General features: G+C 39.8%; 1 protein-coding gene across 2 annotated transcripts in view; it reads left to right on the top strand.

Moving 5' to 3' along the window:
* The window catches only part of st6galnac3 (ST6 (alpha-N-acetyl-neuraminyl-2,3-beta-galactosyl-1,3)-N-acetylgalactosaminide alpha-2,6-sialyltransferase 3), a 141,033-nt gene that overhangs the window by 52,043 nt on the left and 64,033 nt on the right, over window positions 1-24,957 (top strand). For both annotated transcript variants that reach the window (XM_041803825.1, XM_041803826.1), the window contains exon 3: window positions 16,219-16,628. In XM_041803825.1, coding sequence (XP_041659759.1) covers window positions 16,219-16,628 — 410 coding nt within the window. The remainder of the gene's footprint in view (window positions 1-16,218; window positions 16,629-24,957) is intronic.

The raw sequence follows: 24,957 nt of genomic DNA, 5'->3' as shown, positions 1-24,957 counted from the left end.
AGTGCTTTCTCATGACTGTCCTGCTGCTAAATGTTATAACATCTTTTCTGTTTTTTTTAATGTGCATTTAAGACAAAAAAGTTTAATGAAGCACAACTACTGTCTTACTTTGTTCTAAGGAAAAATTATGAGTCATCCAGCTCATAATTTTTGTATCTAAACGTAGAACTAAACTGCTTCAGCTCACTCATTTTGCTTGTTTGAAATGTCTACAGTCAACTCTACACTAACAGCTCTAAATGGTTTATAAAGTTATTGAGCTACAAACTGGTAGAAAATAGCAGTGCAAGAGTATTTAGCAGCTAAAAAGTGTGATATTTGCAAAAAGGCAGCACAGCCTCTGGTTGAATATTCATGAGGCAGCAAGAAAAACAACTCAAACTACGAAAGCATGTCTGTTTTGTTTCTCTTGGATGTGTTTCTAGCAAGTGTTTGCACACAAGCTCCCAATATCAACTTAATGAGGAGGTAAAATGTCAGTGATGTAGTTAGTTACAGCATGTTTGCACACCAAAGAAGCCTAGACAGGAGTTAATGAAGGATTTGATTAGTGTGAGACTACTTTCAGATAGAAAAACATCAGCATCATGCCAAGTTGCTTTAGTTTTTACAGTGGTAAATAATGACAGGTTATATCTCGTAAGACGATTTCATTTTACTCCACTGATTTAAAGGACTGAATATAAACTGGTTGATATCAACCAATGTTTATACAGGAAATGGCGATCAGTAGATGTCTTGTTGCTCTAATATCAGAGAGCCTAGTGTTTTTTCATGCAGGATTTGGAAGTCATAGGCCCAGCTGCACTCGGCTGACTGTCAGATGATTGAATTATTGTCACTCAGCACTTGCAGCAAATCACAGCGCATTCTCTTAATAAGGCAGTCCATTTAAACCTGAAGCCCTTCTCACAGACCCCTGCTTCACCTGTGTTGATCATCCTGAACAGCTGCTGGCAAAGCTTGTTCTCCACCACCCCAGCCTCCTCCTTTATAGCCTAAAGCTTTTGTACACTTTTATATTCATTTTTAAGGCCATTATGATAAGAACTGTCAACAGTTTGAGCTTTCTGCCTCTCAGTAGCTGGAACATCAGAGAGATCACATACATACCCTCGATAGAGTCCTCAGTTCAAAACAGTAGAGATGGGTGGAGCTGAGCAGTGCTGGTCTGTAGTCATCATATTTTGTCTCTTTGATTTAGAGCCCCTTGATGGTGAATAGTGCTTTTAAATTAACCATTCCTTAAGGTATGGAGATTCTGAGGAGCACAGTGTTTCAGGCACTACTGTTGAGCACCTGATTTTGAACTTTTATCTTCTCAAATATTCAGCTGTGTTTTTTTGAAATATGAAACTTTATAATCTCAAAAAAATTCCTAATTTGAAACTATTTCTTTCTTTCCAAACTCTTGTCAGAATGGCCCTAATACATCACTGAAGGAAAATATACTTAGACATTGCCATTAAATGAATAAGACCTTGAGATGGAGCAGTTGGCTAGAGTGAAAGAGGCACAGTTTTTGAAGCTATTAGAGCGCACAATCCATTCTTAGTGAATCAAACCCAGGGTGTTTTGGCAAGATTTAGTTGAACAGTGAGAAACTTTCACTTGAAAAACTCTTGGGTTAGTGATTAAAAGTTTGCACTGGATCTTTTGCTATGCATAGGTTGAGGTTCATTTTGTGAAACAGTCAACAAAACATTCAGGAAGTTCTGAATTTGAACTTTTAGCCCTTTCTCAAACACAACACAACCTCTCAGTCTTCAGGTGAACCCATTAAATTTTACAATGAAGCTTCTATTTCTGCCATGATGCAGAGTGAGAGTCATATCCAACATAATACACAATTAACCTTTTCTTTAATGCTTCATTCACGTTCTGTAGCCCTCTGTTAGCATTAACCTTCCATCACACTGCTTCACCTTGATAATGAAGGTGTATTCAGATGCATTCATGCAAAAAGCACAGCACCTCCTTGATGATTTCCTCCATTCATTATATCTGTTACTGGATCTAAAACCTCCTGTTTGATGTCTCTTGTGAGCATTATTTCTTTGCATTTCCAAACCCCCATGACCACAAGCCTGTTCTTTTGCCTTCAAACAGCTCTGTGCTCTTTTCTCCCCCCACAATTTATGGAAATTGAAATATCAAAGCCTTTTAATTCCCACTACAGCCAAATATAGAAAACAAGCTGTGTGTTGGTTGTTTAGGGAGGCAGCGAGAGCTGAAATTGTGTGCACACTGGTGGATTTTGTGCAGTCATACGGGAAGATTGTACAATTTTCTTGCATGAGATGCATGCAGCTTTTCCAGCTGACAGGTTAATGAGAATTGTGCTTTCAGTCTCTGTTGCAATACATCTAGATTTTGATACGTTGGTCCTTCATGAGAAGTGGATGCCTTATATTCAGCCGGCCGGTATTGGCAGATTAATGCAGAGCGTCATCTTCTGCCTCCGGAGAGTTTCATCTGCACAACATGGGCCCAGAGGCAATCATGTCTTACACCAGTCTCTACGTCTGCACCTCCTCCTGCCTCCAGACAAGCCTGCCTAAATCACTGCCCTCTCCCTGTGGAGATTTATGCAAATCAGAGGAAAAACTGGCAGCTTCTACAGAATTAGGCCTCCTTTCAGCTCTAATTCCCCCACTAGTAAGTTCTCTATAGCAAATCAGATGGGGCAGTGATCAGACTGGATGTGTGTCAGGAGTGATCTGCATGCTTCTGACATTTCTGACGAAGGATGGACCGACCTGTGGATGCATGATCAAGGTGACACCCTTGTGCCAGGTGTCCCAAGTGATTATGTCCCAGGTGAAAGCCTTCTCTGTAAGCTGTCGGCCTTTGTTAAGCACAAAGCAATACTTTAAGAACAGTAATATTCCCCCAGACAGTGAGGCAATCTTACATGATCCATAGTGAGGTGTCATTTGTGGTGGTATAAACCTCTGGCAGGCATGTATAATGCATGACCCTGTAGCACGGGAGTGGTCCGCCTTATTTTCCTCATTTGATTGAGTCTGCCTCCAGGTGTGATAAATTGTTCCCGCTCTGCTTTTCAGGAGAAAAAGGAAAACATTAGTCTTGTGGCACTTTAGATTCATGCCCGTGGTCAATCACAGACACAGACAGGAACTCAATATTTTCATTTAGAGCTGAAAATTTCAGATTCATTCTCTTTGAAATGTACACAATAGCCTACATAGGGGGGAAAGTGCTTTCGGTGTTGGATTGCTTTGTGAATAAATTTAATGAGAAATCTTTTGGACCGTGTTACATCAGCCGCCTGTTAATCAAGACAAGTTAACTTTTTGAGCCCCAAATCATGGCTCACGGTTTTCCTTCAGGGGTTTTTAAATCTGTTGTTAAGTTTGTGTCTTTGAGATTGCATAGAAACACACAGGTACAGTGTTTCAAGTTTCATCAGTCCCTATGTAATCTCTAATTTTAGATTCTACGTGTACATGGGAGTTTGGATTTTCAGCATAGGAGATGTTCTGGTTCTGTGAACAACAACAAGTAGGTCCACCTGCAGACTTTTTGAAAAATTATGTTGGGGAATTTATGCCTGACAGAGAAAGGATGTGGTCTTCTATTCTGGCTGTGTCTGAAAACCCAAACATTCATAGGACTTACCTGACTCCAAAGTAGGCTTATTACTTCAATGTTTATCATCTCCAGACGGCACTTTGTGCACAGATGCACTCATTGACTCCTTTATACATATCTACAGGGACTGGGGAGCTGTAAAAGAATTTTGGTGTGAGGTATGTGGTGTTTCGTCAGAATTTCTGGGTCTGATTGTTTCATGCTCTCCCAGTCTGCTACTTTTGAATGACACAGCCTCATTTAGGGTAAGTTGTGTGAATAGACAGATATCACTGCTGCCAAAAAGATGCTAGCTGTGTGCAGGAAGCCCTCGTATGCTTACAAAAGGACAAATTCTAAATGCTTTCTCTGATATGATTAATGGAGTTATCCATGGCAAGGATTCACAGAGCTATGGCTGAAACCATTTCAGTATGGCAGCTGATAGCGGAAAAAGTTCAGAAATTGTTTCTGTAATTTTGCTTTTTCATGGTCATCATGCCCTTGTACTTTCCCCCCATAGGGTCTTATTTGTTTTTCCGATTTTGGTTATATTTTGTCTTTTGTGATATGTTTGGTATTTTCTGCACTTAAACAAAGGCTAATCAATAATAAAAAAAACTGATCACAAAAATTGGATATTTGAAATTTAAGACGGTAAAACGTCTAATTTTTACTTGTGAGAGGTCTTAAATTTTACATGGCTCTTTTACTAAGACATTTCTTTAGCAAATCATTTTTTTCTGGCCAACTTTATACTGTTTTAACTATTCTTTCTGCATATATGTTTGTCCATGTTACAGTTGCCAGGCCTACCAAGTTGCTCACTAAAAGAAATCTACAGTCGCTAGAAAAAGTATGTGAACCCTTTGAGATTTCTTGGATTTCTGCATAAATTGGTCATCAAATGTGTTCTGATCTTCATCTAAGTCACAACAATAGACAAACACAGTCTGCTTAAACTAATACTGTGCAAAAAATGACATTTTTTCATGTTTTTATTGATCAAACCATTTAAATATTCACAGTGCAGGATGGAAAAAGTATGTGAACCCCTAGGCTAATGACTTCTCCAAGAACTAATTGGAGCCAGGAGTCGGCCAACCTGGAGTCCAACCAATGTGATGAGATTGGATGTGTTGGTTAGAGCTGCCCTGCCCTATAAAAAACATACACCAGTTTTAAATTTGCTGTTCTCAAGAAGCATTGCCTGATGTGGACCATGCCTGGCACAAAAGAGCTCTCAGAAGACCTACGATCAAGAATTGTTGACCTGCATGAAGCTGGAAAAGGTTACAAAAGTATCTCTAAAAGCCTTGATGTTCATGTGTCCATGGTAAGACAGACTGTCTACAAATGGAGAAAGTTCAGCACTGTTGCTACTCTCCCTAGGCGTGGTCGTCCTGTAAAGATGACTGCAAGAGCACAGCGCAGAATGCTCAATGAGGTGAAGAAGAATCCTAGAGTGTCAGCTAAAGACTTACAGAAATCTCTGGCACATGCTAACATTTGTGTTGACAAATCTAAAATAAGTAAAACATTAAACAAGAATGGAGTTCATGGGAGGACACCACGGAGGAAGCCACTGCTGTCCAAAAAAACACATTGCTGCACATTTGAAGTTTACAAAAGAGCACCTGGATGTTCCACAGCACTACTGGCAAAATATTCTGTCCATAGCTGTAACCAAAATTGAGTTGTTTGGAAGGAACACACAACGCTATGTGTGGAGAAAAAAAGGCACAGCACACCAACATCAAAACCTCATCCCAACTGTGAAATATGGTGGAGGGGCCATCATCATTTGGGGCTGCTTTGCTGCCTCAGGGCCTGGACAGATTGCTGTCATTGATGGAAAAATGAATTCCCAATTTTATAAAGACATTTTACAGGAAAACTTAAGACCAACTGTTCACCAACTGAAGCTCAACAGAGGATGGGTGATGCAACAGGACAACGACCCAAAGCATAGAAGTAAATCAATAACAGAATGGCTTCAACAGAAGAAAATACGCCTTCTGGAGTGGCCCAGTCAGAGTCCTGACCTAAACCCGACTGAGATGGCATGACCTCAAGAGAGCAATGCACACAAGACATCTGAATAATATTGCTGAACTGAAACAGTTTTGTAAAGAGGAATGGTCCAAAATTCCTCCTGACTGTTGTGCAGGTCTGATCTGCAACTACAGGAAACGTTTGGTTGAGGTTATTACTGCCAAAGGAGGGTCAACCAGTCATTAGCCTAGGGGTTCACATACTTTTTCCACCCTGCACTGTGAATGTTTACATGTTTTGTTCAATAAAAACATGAAAACATATCATTTTTTGCACAGTATTAGTTTAAGCAGACTGTGTTTGTCTATTGTTGTGACTTAGATGAAGATCGGAACACATTTGATGACCAATATATGCAGAAATCCAAGAAATTTCAAAGGGTTCACATACTTTTTCCAGCGACTGTACATGTTCCTCTTATTATGACAGCAGTGGTAATTCTCCTTTTTATTATTAGTATCAGTTTAGCACACCTGAAAATATATCAAGATAAATGTCACCATATATATATTGATAGAATAGCGGTATTAAAGATGCCAGAAAATGTCTTTGCCCTAAACCATTTGACATTTTGTGAGCCACAGATTGAATCGGAGAATTCATCCCTGGTGTGGTGCACTGAGAAATAGCACATGCTTTCCTTTTTATTTCTTGCGGCACAAAAAGTGGTATTAATTTTGCATTGTTGTACCCTATATGGTGCACACATTCTGTCTCACAATGCATTGTGAAATGTAATGCTAAGCAGCAGTCACTATCACAGCAATGTTTCCCATCATGCACTGCAAGCTTTAATGAGCTGAAACAGACATTTGACTGCTCTTATGGTATACAGATAGACAGAAGAGAGAAGCACAACCAGTATAAATAAAGAACACAGAAGCACAGGACAGTTGATATTTGGAGACTTTTTACAGAATTCTATAACTTGTTATGATAATCTGCAAAAGACAAACAACAGTGCAAAGTTTTTTCCTTTTCAGAAATGAGGCCTTTGTCTTAATGCACATAGAAATGACGTGGCAGGAAAATATGTAAAATTGTTTTGCTTAAAACCTACAGAACTTCGTTTTTATTAATGATTTTTAAGTACATTTTTGTGCTCATTGATTAAGTTGTGCTGATGAGTTCATAATAGTCCACACAGGCTGCTCCCTGTGTAGAGAAAATGAAGTAAGGTGTTGATGTTGAACACAAACCATTATTGCAGATGGGTCCCGAGATGGCTCCCTATGTGTGATCCTGTCTACCTCTTTATTTTAGTGTCTCAACTCCCAGTAGTGAGTCTTTTAACTTGATCTGTTTCCTTTAATGCAACAGCATAAGGAGTGTTTATGGCCTGTGCAGAACTAATATGCTTGAACTCTCAAGATAGAAAAACACTGCAGCTGACATCTAATGATCTAATGATACTTGTGATGCCAGTGACTGAATACAAAGTCTAAATGTCAAAAATAGCAGCTTTATGCTCAATATTGTGCAAAGTAAAGGGTCTGTTACAACGACTTCTGCAAATGAAAGAATGCTTTAGTTGTTTCAAACATACTGGGGACCTTGAGTGAGACGTCCAGTCTTTTCAGGTTATAGGTGGATGAAACTAATATTTACCAATGCCGACAAATTCAACGTTTCTGATTGGTGCCAGCTCTCAAAACCTGCTGGCATTGTCAGACCTAGAACAGTGTCAACAAAGTTGCTACTAGCAAATGATGAAGCAGCAGCTCATTTAGTGGGGGGTAGTTTTAAATTTTTTTATCTTTAACAATCAAAGATAACACTTCATATCACCAGGCCTGCCAGCAGAATCTGCTGGGCCGTCCCCAGTTGTGATTTATTGACAGGATCAATGCATGTGTGTTTGACCAGTAGCACTGGTGCTTGTGTCCTGGCTAACAGGCACTTCATTTTGGAGCTGAAAAGGGTGTTAAACTATTAATGGGTTCTGATGTTTATTTGTGCCACATTTTAAACCATTTATAACTATTTTGTCTACCTGTTTCCATTGTTGTTTGCTGCTTTTAATCAATTTTGTGCACTTTTTACCCATTTTACCAATTTTTGCCAGTGTTTAGACCTAATTCACCACCTTTGATGCTCATTTCTACCACTTTTAATCTCCTCCAAACATTTTTTCTGACAGTTTCTGCCATTTATTGCATCTGTTGACCCATTTCTAAATACTTTTTAATATTTTTATTTTACTAAACTCCACAGCGATTTTTACCACTTTGTACCTACTTTGCCTTTTCAAACTAATTTTCCCACATTTTAAACCTATTTCAACAGCTTTCTTTGTCCATTTATGTCATTTTAAAGCCATGTTTGCCACTTTTGCTCTTTCCAACACTTTTTCTGCTTGTTTCTGCTACTTTAACCCATTTTGTCACTTTCTACAATTTATTGCCTCAGTGGACCAATTTTTAATTTTAATTTTTTAACCCATTTTGCCTTTTTTGCATTTGTTGTTCCATTTTTGCACATTTTTACCAATTTTTACACCCATTTTCACCCCTTTAACCATATTTCACTATAGTTTACATCAGTTTTTGCCACTTGAAACCTGTGTTTTACTCTTGTAACCCATTTCTGCTACTTTTAAAATCCAATTTCTTTGCCCATTTTTCTACTTTCACATTTACATTTTTAAAGAGGCTATTTACTGCAGCATAGATAAATGGAAAATGATCTGTTGCTTTGATCAGTAAGGTAAAAAAAAAAAAACAGATTTGATTATCACACCTTAACTTTACAATGGACCACGATTTTACTGACTCTATGGGCCCCTAGTTTGGCTGGGCCCTAACGACCTCTCCCCTCTTCCCCCTTATGGACAGCCGTGTGTAGACCAGTTTTCTTCCTGGCTCAGTAAATTGTGTTATAGATCAATTTTTCACGTATTCCAGCTCATCACTGAATATTTAAGTACAGTGAAGATGTCCTATGCTGGGACTTGGCATGTTAATGTAATTATAATTTCTAAAAGATTTATTGTATTTAGATAATTTTGATGAACATCAAGGTTAAGTTCACACCCCAGTGCTATAATGTAATGACGACCATGTTCCCAGCATTAAGCCTCCACTCTTCTTTTTAAATAACCCACTCTATTTTTAACGCACTCCTATTAAAATCTCAGGCTTTGAGTAGATTTGGTACTTATCAGAGACTGCCAAATTTATTGGGATTATAAAGTGCACTCAGTTTGAGATTACTGCACACAGTGCTGCAATCGGCACCGTCATGAGCATGAAACTGAAACATGAATCACTGCTGAGGGGATGAAGAGGCCGTAATATGTTATTGATTTACAAGAAATAATTTGTAGAGATTTGTGGGGAGCCAGTCTGGCCAGTCCAATTTACGAAACAGAAATGTTTTTACACACACGCTTAATGCATGTAAATGTGATTATTGCTCATGGGAGGCTAATCATTTTCACTGCTGCTGTTTGAGATTTCTTAGATGTGTTTTTTTCTTCGACCCTTTACATACTGAGCTGGCACTGGCGCTGTGTTTTATATGTCCGGAGTATTATTACTCTAACTCTGTCAAAGTTTGTCCGATCAGAAAAATTCCAACGGCGTTGGAAAGCTGAGAATTGTGGGCATGCGCACATATATGGTTCAATACAGTACTCACAACCATATCATGTGGGCATTCATAGCAAAACACCAGAAGTATCGCGAGACCGCTACACTGATTCTCAACACTGTAACTCCTCGAAAGTTTGCTCAATCTAAAAAATTCCAATGCTGACAGAGAGCTGAGAATCTGTGCTTTCCGGCAGTATATGATATGTGGTATATATATTACGGTAATGTCGAACAGCACTGCGAAAACGGCAGCTTTGGCAGAAGATGAGTGAGAAAAGGAGAGTGAAGGAAGAGAGTAAAAGGAGAGCGAGCAAGAGTGGTGTTTTGTTTTCAGAAAATAGCGTTAGATAGTGGCATTTGTGCGTGTCTGTCATGTGCAATAACGATATGTTGCTTGAGAATGTTGAGAATGCATTTTTCCACCTTTATTTGCACTAATTGTCGCCTATGTATATAGTTATTTTTTGCACTGTGTTTTGCACACCCAGAGTCCTAGATTCAAAAAATGACTGGTGATTGTTCTAAACATGTATAGGTTCACATTTCAAATGTCAAATCAAAACTTCATGAGCAAAAACAAAATTTCTTCTCCTAAAAGCCATGAAAAACAAATCCATTTTTGTGTTTTTCTTCTTTTAAACTGCTGACAGTTCCATATAATGTGCAATAATCATTAACCAGATGTTGAAAAGTCAAGTTCAAATACTCCTAGAAAAGGGACCAAAGCTCTCAGACTTAGGGCATTTCCTGATTATTTTACAGCCATAATAACAAAATATGTCCAAATCGCCATTTTTAGACTCAGTAGGTAAAGGGTTAAGTCCTTGTAGAGGTTTATCCTTGGGCCAGCATTAGATCTGATGCTTATGCATTTTTATAACCGTTATAGGGATTTTACTGCATCTTTTTAGAATAGAACAAAAAAATATAGGTAACAAGTATGCAGTGTTAGAATAACAGACATTTAAAGTGGCATCTTCTTACACTTAGCATGTTTTGAACTCAGTTTGGCAGATGAGATATAAAAATTACCATAAAAATGCACTTGTTTACAACCCCAGGTTTATTTAGGATGGCGGGAAGTCTTAAATAGTTTGAGGCTATTTTTCAGCTGGTTGTGTTCGCAAATTTCCGGGTTCATGAAGGATGAAATGTACAGAGAGTTTTTATCATCATGCTGTAATTTCTGAAAAGTACACCTGATACGAATGGTTTTATTTTTCCACAGTAAATTACACTTGAAAAGTCCATTCCAGTTCACACTCCACTTCAGACGGTGTTCATGTCTAAATAAAGAAGAAGATGAAAATATTTAGCTGATAAATCTGACAGTCATGGACTGACCTCCACACAGTCCTGACCTTGATTTTAAAGAGGTGTTATGAGATCAGCTGGGTAGGGATAGAAACAAAAAACAGCTTTAGGGCCTGTGTCCACTAATGCTGTTTTTCTGCTGCACCTGTTTGCTATTCAGAACCAATGCAGTTCAGTGTTTTTGCCCCCAGCAGCTGCTGATATTTGTCCCTGCACTCACAGCACACAGTTGAAAATTGAACACCATCACAGCCATGATTATCGTTCTCCCTGACGGACCAATTACAATCAAGAACAGACGAGATTTCTTTTCCATGTCTTTTTTTTTTTTTTTTTTTTTTTTAAGGGGAGAGAGTCAGAAACTGGAATGGGGGTGGGGGTGGATGGCATGTTGGAGAGGAGCCACAGGCGGGACCTGAACCTGGGGCTCCTTCATACATGAGATGTGACCTAACTGCTAGGCAGTCTGCACCCCTAGATGAGACTTATGATGTCAGCTTTTTGAACAACAGTGGTTGAAAATAGAAAGAACTAATCTGGTCAGTTGTATCCTGCTTTATTTTTGGAACTTATCAATAATGTCTCAATTACTAATTTCTGACAGAAGTGAGGATATTTTCCTACCCTTTAAATATATGTTTAACTTCACTGGAAAATGGTTTTGTAGGTGAATATTAACTTTTAACTTGACTTGAGTGAGCAGTGATGTAAAACATCAAATATAAATTATCTTTGATCATTTGCACCATTTCACTTTTTTTCCACTAAGATATTTCATTATGTGAAAATATCAATCAATTATCTATTACCCATCTACTGGTATTTCTACAATTATCTTTATTTTAGTGTTTATATTGTTAAAACTATGTTGAAATATACTGTAGTTTGTAGTGTTACATAGTACAGGAGTATGCAATGTCATCATCAACAGGTGAACTTTGCACAGGAATGATATATAAAAAATATCAAAATATGTTTTTTTTAATCTTTAAATAAAATTAATTGAGAGAAGAACAGCAGCAACAAATAAGCAAACATCCACTTCCTGGACTGCATCACCTCTGCCACAGCCAGGATGGTCTTTTCAAGGGTACGGTTACCAGGTCTAAGCTGCACATTACATTATTTTCATGTTTTTTGTATGTTTCCTAAAAAAAGGAAAACTTGCGCACACTGAGCTATATGAAACAGACCTTAAAGGCCATTTGCAATCATGTGATCCAGAATGTGAGGGTCAGGTGGTAGGGAAAACCATTAGGAAAGTTTGGTCCTGGCCCTGTAAAATTCAGTTAACATCAGAAAATTTCTACATACATTGAAAACAATTCCTACACTTGACAAGAAAAGTGATTTTTTTTTTTACCACAGTTAAATGATTTCTCTGAATCAATATTAAAAATACTCAGTCCTGTGGACCTCGTAGCGTTGTCTGTCCAGATGAAGAGAGACAAGAGTGTTGAGGAGTCTTGTTCCTAGCTAAGAAGTTAGTTGAGCCCCTTTAACATAAAAAAATGCGCATTTTTTCACAAACATCATGGTTAATGGCTATTAAGGCTTTCCTTAAACAAAGTGAGGTAATCAAAGACTTAACGTCATTACTGTAGATTAATGGCTATTTTTCTTGATATGTTTTCATATCATATGACAAAGTTCTTGTAGCCCCGGTCTTCAGGTGTTTGTCACCGTATCGGCCATGTTGCTCAGGGGTTGATGGTTGAAACCCATGTTTCATGCATGCGTTAGCCAGCCTGAGCTCCCCGCAGAGCTCAGCAAATCTGTGTCCTGAAAGGTATGATGGAGTTATGAGCCGGTCTTAAGGCAGCCGAGGATGATCGACGAGCCACCGACAGCTTGAGGCTACGCTGATGTGCACCTCAAGCAGCCTTTAAATGGAAAGACTCAGTGATCATTTCTTAACCCATGACTGAATCCATACATGGAGAAGGCATGTGTTTAAATGGTCCCACCAGAGTTATAGCTCCCGTGAAGAAAAATCCCGGCTGTTTGTGCTTCCGTTCTAGGCAGCTGATCTTCTGTGTGCACAACAATAAGTCAAATGAATGCTGATAAGCCAAGTAGTCATCACAGTATTTACCAGATTGCCTTGTGGGATTCTGTAAACTCACTTGTTTGTTGATTAAACTCACAATATGCAAGAGAGTTTCACATTTGCTGCCTAAACCGAGCCCCTGAACGCAGCACAAATGCATTTAGTATTCAAAGCGATGACATTACAGTTACTCTCCATTAAGCAAATGATCAAACAGGGCTTAGTCATGTTACAATGGGTTTTCTTTTCCAACTTTCTTTTGCATTCATCCATTTAAGTAAGTTTAATCTCATCAAAACAAATCAAGCATATTAGCTTCAATTAGGTAAATCTCCCATTTCAAATTCACAGAAGGCTTTCATCCTCCCTCGGCAAAGCGTAGCTAAGAGCCATTATTGAAGATTTATTACAAATCCCCCCCGCTCCAGCAAAGTATCGTAAGATATAGAAAAATATACAGTATGATAAATGACAGAAGCCCCCTCCTTTTCCCCTCCTGCTTTGTAGCAATAAGACCAACTGTATCCTCGGAGGTCCCACATTCAATTAACCTGATCAATGTGAGCTCTGAACATGGTCACATTAAACTCAGGAAATAAAAGCAGCTTATATAGAACTGTAAAACCCTGATGAAGACTTTTTATAAATAACAATAACCAAATGCATTTCATTTCACATGATCACATAAGCTCCTTTGCCAAAACCTCACTTTAATATTATTACACACATGAAAAGTGAACAGTAACATCATCAGATAGAAATAAAACTGCATGAGATATGGTTTATTTTAGAGTGAAGCCAACCACAGATGAAATTACCCAATGTTGAAATGATTAATTTAGATTGAAAGTGACTTTGTTTCTTTATTCTTGAAATAAAAATGAAAGAGCCTCAAATCCATGAACACAAACACATAGATAATCCTGCAGGGTTTTTATCAGAAATGAAAATAAAGATAAAACTCAGCAATTATCTTGCCTTTTTTACATAAAACAAACAATGTTATGTGTGTTATGCACAGTTCAGTTAATACAAACACAAACAAACCGTCTCTTTAGGTATGAAAGAAAACAGTACAGCCTTTGAGTAATATGCACGTATGCTTATCCTTTCAGTCTTTGTTCTTTATTGGCTTAATATAAATACAACCATGGCCTTGAGTCTCACAACCTGCAAACTGCACAGAAGCATCCAGACTTGCTTATGTCCACAAGAATAAAGGGCTAGGCTTTGACTTGGTTTGATTAACCTGACAGGTTAAATCTTAGTTTGTCACCCATGACTTTTATATTGAATTTCACCAGTCCCCAACCAGCATGTTCATGTGGGCCCCATATGGGTTATATTCAGGCTGCAAGTATAAGTCCCAAGTTGGTTTGTCTGTGGGTTCCATGATGACCCCAACTGATTACGCTGACACGCCAGGTAGTCTTTGGTAGAGTCAAAGATTGGTGGGTCACTTGGTCGGGTACACCACCACTATTGGGGAAAACTGGTCCAGGTAGAAGCAATCTGAATGTCTGAGAACGTGTGAGAAATCAAATAAATGCTAACTCTAAACAAAGGAACTTAGGGTGTAAATAGGAATGAGCTGGAAGGTAAATCAATATTGAAAATGTGAATGTAAATTGTAAATTGTATTGGTGTATGTTATTAGTATGTGTTATTACTGAATCAGGGTCCCCCTTACATAAGCTCAGGAAGCTTCTGGGGAGTTCCCTTTTTACAAAACTCTCATTAAAGTATATTGTATGGAATGCTTATAAATGTTTTGTAAGTAAAATAAATAAATAAAAAAATTAGGAATACTTATCATAGCCACTAAGACTGCATGCGCAGGTCAAACCAAAGCAACAATGGTGATTACAGGGTTGTGTACATGCTGCTACTGAGCTTATTGTGGTTTTTACAGGAAAATGCTCCTTTACCAGCACCGAACAGCATACACCAGATGTTTTTAAATCCAACGCGGAGAACAACCAGAAGGGCAACCGTAATCTTCTTCTCTCTTTGTGCATTTCCGTGGCAGCATTACAGCGCCACTTACAGGCTTGGCATTTATACTACAGTGTTTTCAGTCAGTAGTTCCATGCTTAAGCGGACATTGCCTGAAACGATCCAATGTTCACAGGGAACTTTTTCAAAATGAAACAGAAATATGGCGTTTTCGTCTCCATGTGGACAAGGCCTAAACCCCAACTGGAATGATTGCAAACTCATCCCAAAGTCCTCAGTCCCTCCTGTCTTGCTATACTCTTGTGAGACCTGGTTGTTGACTGATGGCCAGAGGCACTGGCTAGACTCCTTTGTGACAGCTTCTCTTCAGCGCATCTTTTGGTATCGTTGGCTAGACCATCTAAAGCAGAGGTGCTCAGGAGAGCAGGGATCGGGTGGGTCAGCTCACTGCATACTGGGTGCACAGGAACCAGTGAGTTGGTCCAGACCCTAGGGGAAACCACACACATCATAGAGAGGGGCAGCTGGGAGGGTTTCTAAAAAAATGGGGCTTGGGCCTACCGAGAGCCTGGAGGATGTCAGAGCAGAGGACCAAGGTTAATGCATGAAAGTGCTGAAATGGCATATGTCCCCGTGGCTGCCGCCACTTTCAGTACAACCAAACCCCACCTGTAGCTAACACCCTGTTCTGGCCCATGTGGATCTCTAGCTGAGATTGGGCCTATATGGGTCTTATATAGGTTGAAGTCCACATGGGCAGTCAAGGTTTACTATTGGACAAACCCAATAGGCACCCATATGGTACCCACATGGACATGCTGGCTGACTGACATGTCACTGTAAAACCTTCAAGCTGCCACTTCACAGGTCAAAACATGCACGATACACTTTTTCAGTTCAACATCCATGGTTGACCAAAGTGATTTACTATCTAAAAGGCAAAACGTGAAAAAAGAATGCATCATTGGTAAAAATAATTGTAAAATATATAGAATATGTGGGGATAAAACAATCTAATCTTGAAACAAAACCCAAAGAGAAGAGATAAGTTTCAACAGTGATTTGGAGTTGGGTTTGATGTTGTATGAAGGAGAAAGTTGTTCAACATTTTTCTCTCCCATTTGGTCAAAATCGTGCATTTTAAGAAAACTGTGGTGTACCAATCAGTAAATAAAGCTTATGTGGAGCTGGTTTGATCAAAAATGTCAATTTGTGTCAGTTCTGAGCTGGCATTATGACTGACTAGATACTTACATCAGACATCAGTAACTTTTATGAGACTTTAATTGGACTTCTTGTTGAAAGTGATTGACCTGCATTTGTCTTCAGTGATGTTGGACTTGATTTAAGATGTACCATCACTCAATTCTTACTCAACCTAGACCTGTCTGAAATGATTTGAGAAGTAAAGGCTCGTTAAAACTGAGGTTAGACTTTAGACTTTCACTTGTCCTGACTGACTTTGTTAAATTTGTTCAAAGCTCAACTTCAACCTAATTCTAGATGTAATTTCTGTCCTATCTTGACATAACTAAGACTCCTATCTGTATCTGTTGGCTTGAGACTTTCTTAGTTCATTATCATCAATAATAATAATGTTAAATAGAAGTATTGTGATAATTATTTGTTGTTAATGACTTTATTTCTCTCCTCCAGCCTCTGAAACTGCACTGTGAGATCTGCAGCATCGTCTCCAGCTCTGGTCAGATGCTGGGCCAGGCTGCAGGCCCACAGATCGACCGCTCTCCGTGCATCTGGCGAATGAATAACGCGCCAACACGAGGCTTCGAAAATGACGTGGGCAAACGGACCACGCTGAGAGTCGTCTCACACACCAGCGTCCCCCTGCTGCTCCAGAAGCCCCAATACTTCTTCGGCCAGGGCAATGACACCGTCTACGTTGTTTGGGGGCCGCTTCGAAACATGAGGAAAGACGGGAAAGGAATCGTGTACAACATGCTGCGACAGGCGGCTGAGAACTACCCTCATGCACGCATATATGTCACTACAGAGGACAGAATGAACTACTGTGACATGGTCTTCAAGAAGGAGACGGGCAAAGACAGGTGAGTCTTGCTTTTTTATCTCTTTGCTTCTTTTTTTTGGCACTGCATCACAACATTTCACTGTGAACCCCCAGTTTATCTCTGACAAATTTACAGCTCAGTACTTTGACATTCACACTGCAGCTCACTGCTATAACATCGACCCTATTGATGCTGATGGTCTGCTCAATGCTCTCTACTTTCCTTGCCTCAAATCCTTGCTTTCATGAGGTGTTATCAAAGTGAGTTACTCAACTTTCCCTCTGAAGAGGTTTGCTGCGGCACTAAAGGCCATTCTCTGAAGACGAGCTTTTATGAGAAGCCTCAGAAGTAGGCACTGCCTGGGTAATAGACATCGGCCAAATGCCGGTCTGGGGAAAATCTGGTTAATGATTCTGGCAGTCTTTTTAAACACCCAAGCTGCAGCTGGCCTCACAACTTCACTGATTTCATCTTAGTATAATCTGTATTTGCAGAAATTATTCAAGCTGCAATTAAGTTATTTATAAGTCAGAAAGTGCACACAAAGTTTGTTTGTCTTACACGTATTTACACAAAATATTCCAAAACTGCTGCCTTTATTTAAAATCAAACCCACCTATATGAGCAACCTTTCTCCACCTGTTCCCTAAAGAGAATCTGGGGTTAATGAATATGAGAACCTGGAGCTTTTGTTTAGGATGAACCTCATTTTTCAGTCTAGTCTACGCTCATTTCCACGGAGCTGTCCCTTCCTTTCCTCTCCCATGTCATCAAGACCATTCTTAAACTTCTTAAGAGGATTAACATGTTCAGTAATAGGCGTAGCATCCATCCCAATTCACTCCCATTGTCTTGCCGTTATTCAGGATGACAGGGTTAACACTGAATTTCATGTCGGGCGTCCATGTTCTGCCTGGCTCAGCTGTTTCCAAAGAAGCCGCTAGGCACAGATAGAGACATGGGATTAGGGAGGTATGCTGGGGGAGAAGAATCTCATTACAGGACATAATGCTTCTGGGTACGATGCAGCGCTTCAATCATTACTGATTGGAAACAGAGACCAAACTGGAGGTGTGAACAATGAACCGCATCGAATGAATATGTGATGAGCACTGAGAGGCTTTGTCTATATGTCTGTTTCCCTGCCTGTCATTGTCTGTGTTTGTCTGAAACTTGGCTGCAAGTGCTCCTGTATTTAGAGGTAATTAGTCTCCATGGTAACAGCCTTTATATCAACCTGTGAGGGAGCAGCACAGAATATATTTTAATGTAATCAGGAGGAGGAAGGGGATTAACTGCTACCATAATGTTGAGTACACGTGCTGGTAGGGATGTGTGCTATTGACTCCACATCATCAGCCTTTGTGGTGGGCACTAGACTCACTAATTGGTTAAACTAATTATTAATGCTTTAATTAATTCAGGCACTATGCTGGTAAAATTGTGTCTAAGCTGCCCTGCCACTAGCTGTAGCTGTAGCTCAGGTTTACAGGCCTTCTCTCCCCTCATCAATCTACTGCATGGATGTAACATGAATGGTATCTCGTAGCACGGAGGGGTTTGGCAGCATTTGGATGAAGATAAAGCTGTATGAGGGCTGTTGAAGGTCAATCTCACCACTATAGACTGTATATTCAAATGGACAAAGCAACAGCTGCCTGGGAGTGAAGCTTATGCACTTGGAGCACCCCTATACCCACCCCCACTACCTTGGCTGCAGTAAAGGCCTTACATCCTACCTCCTCCATGTTAACAGATGAGACACAGGCCCACTTACAGACTTAAAAAATGTCTGTTAAAAAAACTATTATTACTATGGCCACTATTAACAGCTCTTCTCCCTCATTATGTGAAATTCATCAATGAAACCAAAACATTGCTTCACTGTTTGGTAAGTGCACCTTATGGAGTGAAGAACCCTAAATTCAAAACAAAAATGAAGCAGCAGAGGGTGTTGGAGCTAAACAGTGTGTCTCCATTTCTCATATTTTGTTGATGTGGCTAAAAACGCCAGAGGGGCGTGGCGTCTAATCAACAGGTCAACCAGCTAGCTGGCCTCTGCATATGTCTTAGCCCCATGCAACAGTGCAGCATGAAGCATGGAAGCGCAGTCCATATTAATATACTGTCGGTGGAAACCACGTCAAACACAACTGTATGGACATTATCCTGAAAGGGCGATAGTATGCTGTTGGTGCTTGCACTAGCCACAGTTGGCATTGTTTACCTGCAGACCCTGTGATCCTATGTGAGGTCATGTTATATAAATTTAGCTCAATTCAGAGACTCTTCTGATTGCTTTATTAACTTTGACTAGTCGACTAGTCTAAAATTTAATTGTGTTAAATTGACTTTGAAATTAGATGCCTGGAGAAAGAGAACCCCCAGTTTTTATGTTACTCATGTAGCAAAACTAGCTTTCTTTTTGAAAAGATTCTGTTATTTTATTTAAAAAAACAACAGTAACAAACAATGGTTATTTTTTTCTCTGCTTATTCATGTAAACTGCATTTGTTAGTGTCTTTAAGTCCACATTAACACACTCTTAAAAGACTCTTCCACTAGCAGCTTGCCCTCCCTTCACCCTGTCATTTGAGTGCATGCTTACTGGTTTACTGTCAGTGTTTTCTGCATAGTGTAGGGGATAATCATCAGCTCAGAGGAGATGGAGGCCGCAATCGAACACGGGTCTAATTATCCAGATTGCCATGAGCCGCCCACGAGACCTGCTGCCTCAGCTTCAATCAGGTGGAACACAGCACTGTCTGGTTAACCAGTCGACCGAGGAACTATCTCACAGCCAGCAATTTGAAACCAGATGCAAAGGGTCTGGCAGGGAAGCCAAGTTGCTTATGGACAGAATATAAGGAGAAGAGGAGAGGCTTAAATGATCGAAACATGGAAGAAGTAGACATTTGTTATTGACTACGGACTTTTGATTGCCCTGACCAAACTGGTGTGCAAACTGAAATTGCTTTAAAGTAATTTTGAGCAGACATTGCCCTTTTTCATTGACTTTGACTTTACACTTGTATTCAGTCTGCCCTGACCTTAGTCTTACACTGGTTCTATCCAAACTGACTTGAGACTTCATTTGCTCTTGTCCTAAAAGACCTGAACCTTAGACTTCACCTGATTCATTTGACTTTTCCTCAGTTGAATTGATACCTTCACACTGGACTTGGAATCAATATTCTTAATTAACATCAAACTTTAGACTTTGATTTAACTCATCCTGATTGACTTTGACCTAAGATTTAACTTGATCCTGTCTCAGTGGACTTGGACCTGATCTGGACTACACTTTGAACACGCTTTTGATCTTAACTTGTGTCTTAGATCTGTCCACTTTATGTTTTATAGGAATGGACTGAAAATTTGCTGTGGCGTGCTTGGGGAATGACTTGGGCTTGTCCGTTTTTGTCTTAAGACTTGGACTCCACTGACTTTAAGAATAAAGAAAATTTCCACGATGATGACTCAGCAGCATAGGGGTAATGGTCATCTGAACAGCGGAGGCCATGATGGGACTGATTTCAGATCAGAAGGCAGAAAAAACAAAAAAAATTATGGCTGCTGAGAAGCGTCCTGCTTGACAAGTTTGACTTGGCTTTGTCTCAGTTAACTCAAGACTTGTCCTGGATCTGTCCTGACTGACTGGGACTAAAGGCCTTAGCGGCAACAATAAACAGCTTGAATAGTTCGGAGGTGAATTTTGACGTGCCTTTCTATTCCCATCAGGAGCATCATGTTTTGCCAAAGAAATTATGTAGATTCTAAAAAACTCTGCGGCGTGTTTCCTTCTGATAAACTGTGATATCTGGAGCAGAGGAAAAAATGAGGTTTCTGTCTCTCTCCCCTCTGGCCTGTGTGTGACAGCTCCTTTATGGGAAGCCAGGAGGTCAGTGCTGTTTTATTCACCATGTTATCCACTGCCCTGCTCCCTCTTTTCAACCAAACTGGCTGGGAGGAGGGACAAACTTTTCATCCAATCTGTATTTTAAATAATATTAATAATAATATTAAGGGGCGGCAGTAGCTCAGTCTGGAAGGAATTGGGCCGGGAATCAGAAGGTCACTGGTTCAAGTCTCATGTCTGGACCATGTCTGGACTTTGGCCTGGTAGCTGGAGAGGTGCCAGGTCACTTCCTGAGCACTGCTGAAGTGCCCTTGAGCAAGGCACTGAACCCCCAACAGCCCACGGCAGCGCCTCAACAAGAGCAGCAAGGACTGTCCTCAAACTCTGTCTATGTGTGTGTAGCATGTAAAAAACAATAGAGTGTAAACTGTGAAAATCCCTTCAGACATTATTAAATTACAACTTAAAAAAAGGGGGACACCTATCACAGCAAACCGATTGGCTCACCTGTTTGTGGTACAGACTTGTTATTGAGCTGATTGACTCGTTGGACTAAAGTTCACATGGACATGTTGGTCATGCTGCCTGTCTCCCTCTCTTACCAGGCAACATGTGAAGCTTGCATTGACTTGCGGTATGCTTGAATAAAAGTAATTTTGGGAAATTATTTGCACTAAAAACACTCTTGGTGAAGGACCTTAAGCTGTAAAGTTTTAACAAAACTTTGTATTTCTGTCTCGACAGACGTGCAGTGAGCTGTCTTGACTTGGAAAAGCGAGGGAGTTATAGGGTGTCTCAGTGCTCAAGGAGTTATAATTACCAAAAGTGGAGACCACTTCATCTGCATTACAAGGGTTTATTTCAAATGAGGAGCCCACAAAGAAACTGACTTGAGGCTGAGCATGAACACGTCCTGCGGATTTCAAACTGAGAACTGTTTAAGACAATCTCTTACCTGCCTGGCTAACAAAAACAGGAGGAAATAAACAGGTCATTCAATCCCACAAAGAGCTATCAAGCATGTGCGCTGTACAAAGAATGATATGGCAGATTGTGAGAGGGGAGATGGGATTCCCTTGCTCTGCAGTGACGCCATTGTCTTGATTAAACAGGGGAATGACCTCTGTCAGAAATAAATCGTCACCTCCTGGGTCTAAAGCTCCTATTTACAGTCTCAAACACATCCAACTCTGCCAATCTAGGACAAAATTAAACAAGAAATAACCATAACAACCATTATTAGTAGAGACCACTTAAGTGTAATCTCTAGGAGTGATTTTTAGTCATAAAACGGTTAAAAAACTCCAAAAGAGACCATTTAGAGTTGTTGAAGATCAAAGAAGAGCCAACAAACAGCTGAGCTCTGAGTCCCACCACTGAACTGCACACAGAGTTCTATTTTGAGTAAGTAGGGCGTTTACATGGGAAAAGTGATAAAATCAAGTACACTCAGATATTCTGCTTGACTTTTGAGTGTGCTCAAAACTGGGTTGAAGGATGGAACTGGGACACAGTCGATGTCAATCGTCGGACAAATGGTTTGCTCAAAGGAAATCGAGAAGTTGTTCACAGTTTAGAAGAATGATTTGAGAACAAAAAAGTTTTTAGGAACACCTTAGAAAGCAGACGGATGCAACATGAATCTCTAGGAAAAGTCTGTTTTCTCTTTTGACTCTAGAGAAACAGTTCTAACAGTTTCTGTTCCCAGAGTTTTTGGATTTTTTCTTTTTGTAAGCCAACACATGGCAAGCATTTATGAGACAAAATACGGATATGATGATACGGCTTTGCCTTGACTTGTGATAGTGCCAAGCATTTTAGTTTCAGAAACACAGCTCTGTGAACAGATTTCTCTGCCAGTTTGACTGGAGGTCACTGACCTGAGGTAAACCAGCAAAAGAAGAAGTTGATAGTGGAAAATAAAAGAAACAGACTACAGAATATGTTTGAATCTAAAACTGAGAAGACACATTTCTTAGTTAACCCCTGAAAACACAAATTATAGCCAGAAAATTCTAAATTTTGGGGACTGAAATGATTATTTAACTTTCTACTGAAATCCAAAAAACGCTAATTTCCATAACATTTAACATATAAATACATATATATATATAACATATTTATATTTCTTGTGTCTCATTTGATACATTAGGTGTTTTTGGTAACTGATAAACCACTTGAGGGCATTTTTATCATTTATCAGATTGTAGTCAGAAGTTTTTTGTAGTAATTTGTTGATCATATTGATTAGATAGAGGTATCATAAAAGTACGTATCAAATATGATACAACAGGCTTTAAGGGAATAATTATGCAAAAATTCTTCCTGTTGTATCTCTAAAGGAACTAGCCAAACAGCTAAAAGAATAGAAGAGAAACCATCAGGATGAAGTGGAAGAAACAAGATCTGTGATAATGAAAAGTCTAACCTGGAGCCTTGCATATGTGCATGCATGACAGCCACTTAAACATGTGATTCATGTAATTGCGCAGTGCGGCTGAAGCTTGCAGAGGCTGAGCCTATCCGTCATCGGCTCTTCCTCCTGAGCCGCGGTCGTCGGCTGTCGGAGCGATCGGCGCTGGGCTGTAAGCGGCTGTAGATAACAGACCTTACAACGACACAGGACTTAAATCACTGTGTCACCTAACAGCTCTGCCACCTGGGCCTGCCTGACCCAGGTCCCCGCTTCTCTGCCAGCTGCTCCTTCATGGCATGTGTTTTTATACTGAGGTGTTTGTGTGGAGTTTCACAGGTTTGACGCTGTCCTTCTGTGCCTGATAGTGTTTTAATATCGGCGTTTATTTTTATCCCTGTGAGTTCCCTATCCATTTATGTCTTCAGTTCACAGGATTAGGCCTTTTCAGCATTTTATTTCTTAACTGATTATGTTATCCTGATTGAATTTGTCATGATTAAGCCTTTGGGCAGTCACGCCCTACATCTACTGTATACAGTATGGTCTGTCCTAAGAGATGACTCCCTCTTCTTTTTCTTTCTTAAGGTTTGATTTTTTCTGCCTGAGTAGGCTGCTTTAACCTTTAGAAAGTTCAATAGTTACACAGTAACCTTTGAGTTTTCATCGCAAACAGACAAGGTGTTTTCTTTCTCCTTTTGTGTTTTTTTATTGTGAGAATTCTGGGGCATCAGAGGAAGGAGCAACATTTACATTTATCTCCATAAAACATTGGATGGAAGTCAGTAGATAAATGTATTATCCTCATTACTCACTCGTCTTGATCATCTATTCTTATTTCTGTCTATGTGCTGCTTAACAACTGATTTATTGAAGGATTTTTACATATTAATGCAGCTCCTGAAACTTTCCTGTAATTATGTGTGAACCAAACCTCAGAATTTTGACCCTGAGTTTATCCACAGGTTTGCCTGAAAGCCCACTTGTAAAATTTTCAAGTGAATTAGGGAAAAGATGATTTAATAGGAAGTGCCATAACCTTTTTTGTAGACATGCATGATCTCTAGAGGATAAATCCTAAAGACTTAAATGATATTTTACCCCAGATGATGCAGAAAATTTCTCAGAAGTCTTATGGCTTGCATGCTTGTGTGACTCTAAGTATTAATCTCCTCAAGCTCAAGCAGGGCATGTTTGGAGCCAGAACAGCAGAATCAGATTCTAACCCAGACTTCCACTGAATCCGCTGGACTGCTCAGGAGTTCACCAGTAGACTAGCTATTGTTCCGCTGCAGGAGTTAGACCAGGGTTCAGTTTGGTCCGGACTGAGACCACCTCTTTTGGTTGGACCCAGGTCCCGCTGTTTGGTCGAGGGAGGTTTCACACCTATCCTTGTGCTTCAGATCAAACTGAAAAGTCCAAAAGTCTGAACCAAACGACATAAATGTGAAAGCCCTCTAAAAGAACTATTCATCATCATGAAGAGTCAAACAAACTCAAGTGATTACCTTACATTTCTAAACAGATGTGGTTTAGATAAACCTCATTTACTCCTGTCCTTGTACATTCCTCCCAATAATTCATCCACCCAAACAGCATGAAATGTGATGAACCTGTGTTAATGTTCATTCTTTACTGCCTCACATCTGTCTCAATTGTTAACTCCTGTCTTGTAAAACAAAAACGTTTGAGTAAGACGACATGGGCATTGTGCAGCTGTCCCACACCTCTCATTTGACAGACTAACACCAACAACGGCTGATTTGCATAAGGATGGAACAAACATTTGTCCCCCCACCTGCGTCCTTCAGGCTCGTCGTCATGCACAGCAGAGCGCGACACACAAACGGCACGAAAACTTTCATCAATACACAACTTTAACCCGTGGTGGGAAACTCCATGTTTGACTTTTAACCTTGTGAGTACACAGGTGCCACTTAGTAATAGCTCATTTACTCCTGTGTTCTCTGGTTAACATCACATCCAGTCACTGTCATGTTCATCCAGCATGAAATTAGATTGCTTGTTATTATAAACAACATTCTGTGGCATCACATCTGTTTAAAACAAACTCCTGTGGAGATGACAGGCATTAA

Source organism: Cheilinus undulatus, linkage group 13 (genome assembly GCF_018320785.1).
Source record: "Cheilinus undulatus linkage group 13, ASM1832078v1, whole genome shotgun sequence".
Lineage (NCBI taxonomy): Eukaryota > Metazoa > Chordata > Actinopteri > Labriformes > Labridae > Cheilinus > Cheilinus undulatus.
The sequence above is the reverse complement of the archived record's forward strand: the minus strand, read 5'-3'. Positions and strand labels throughout refer to the sequence as shown.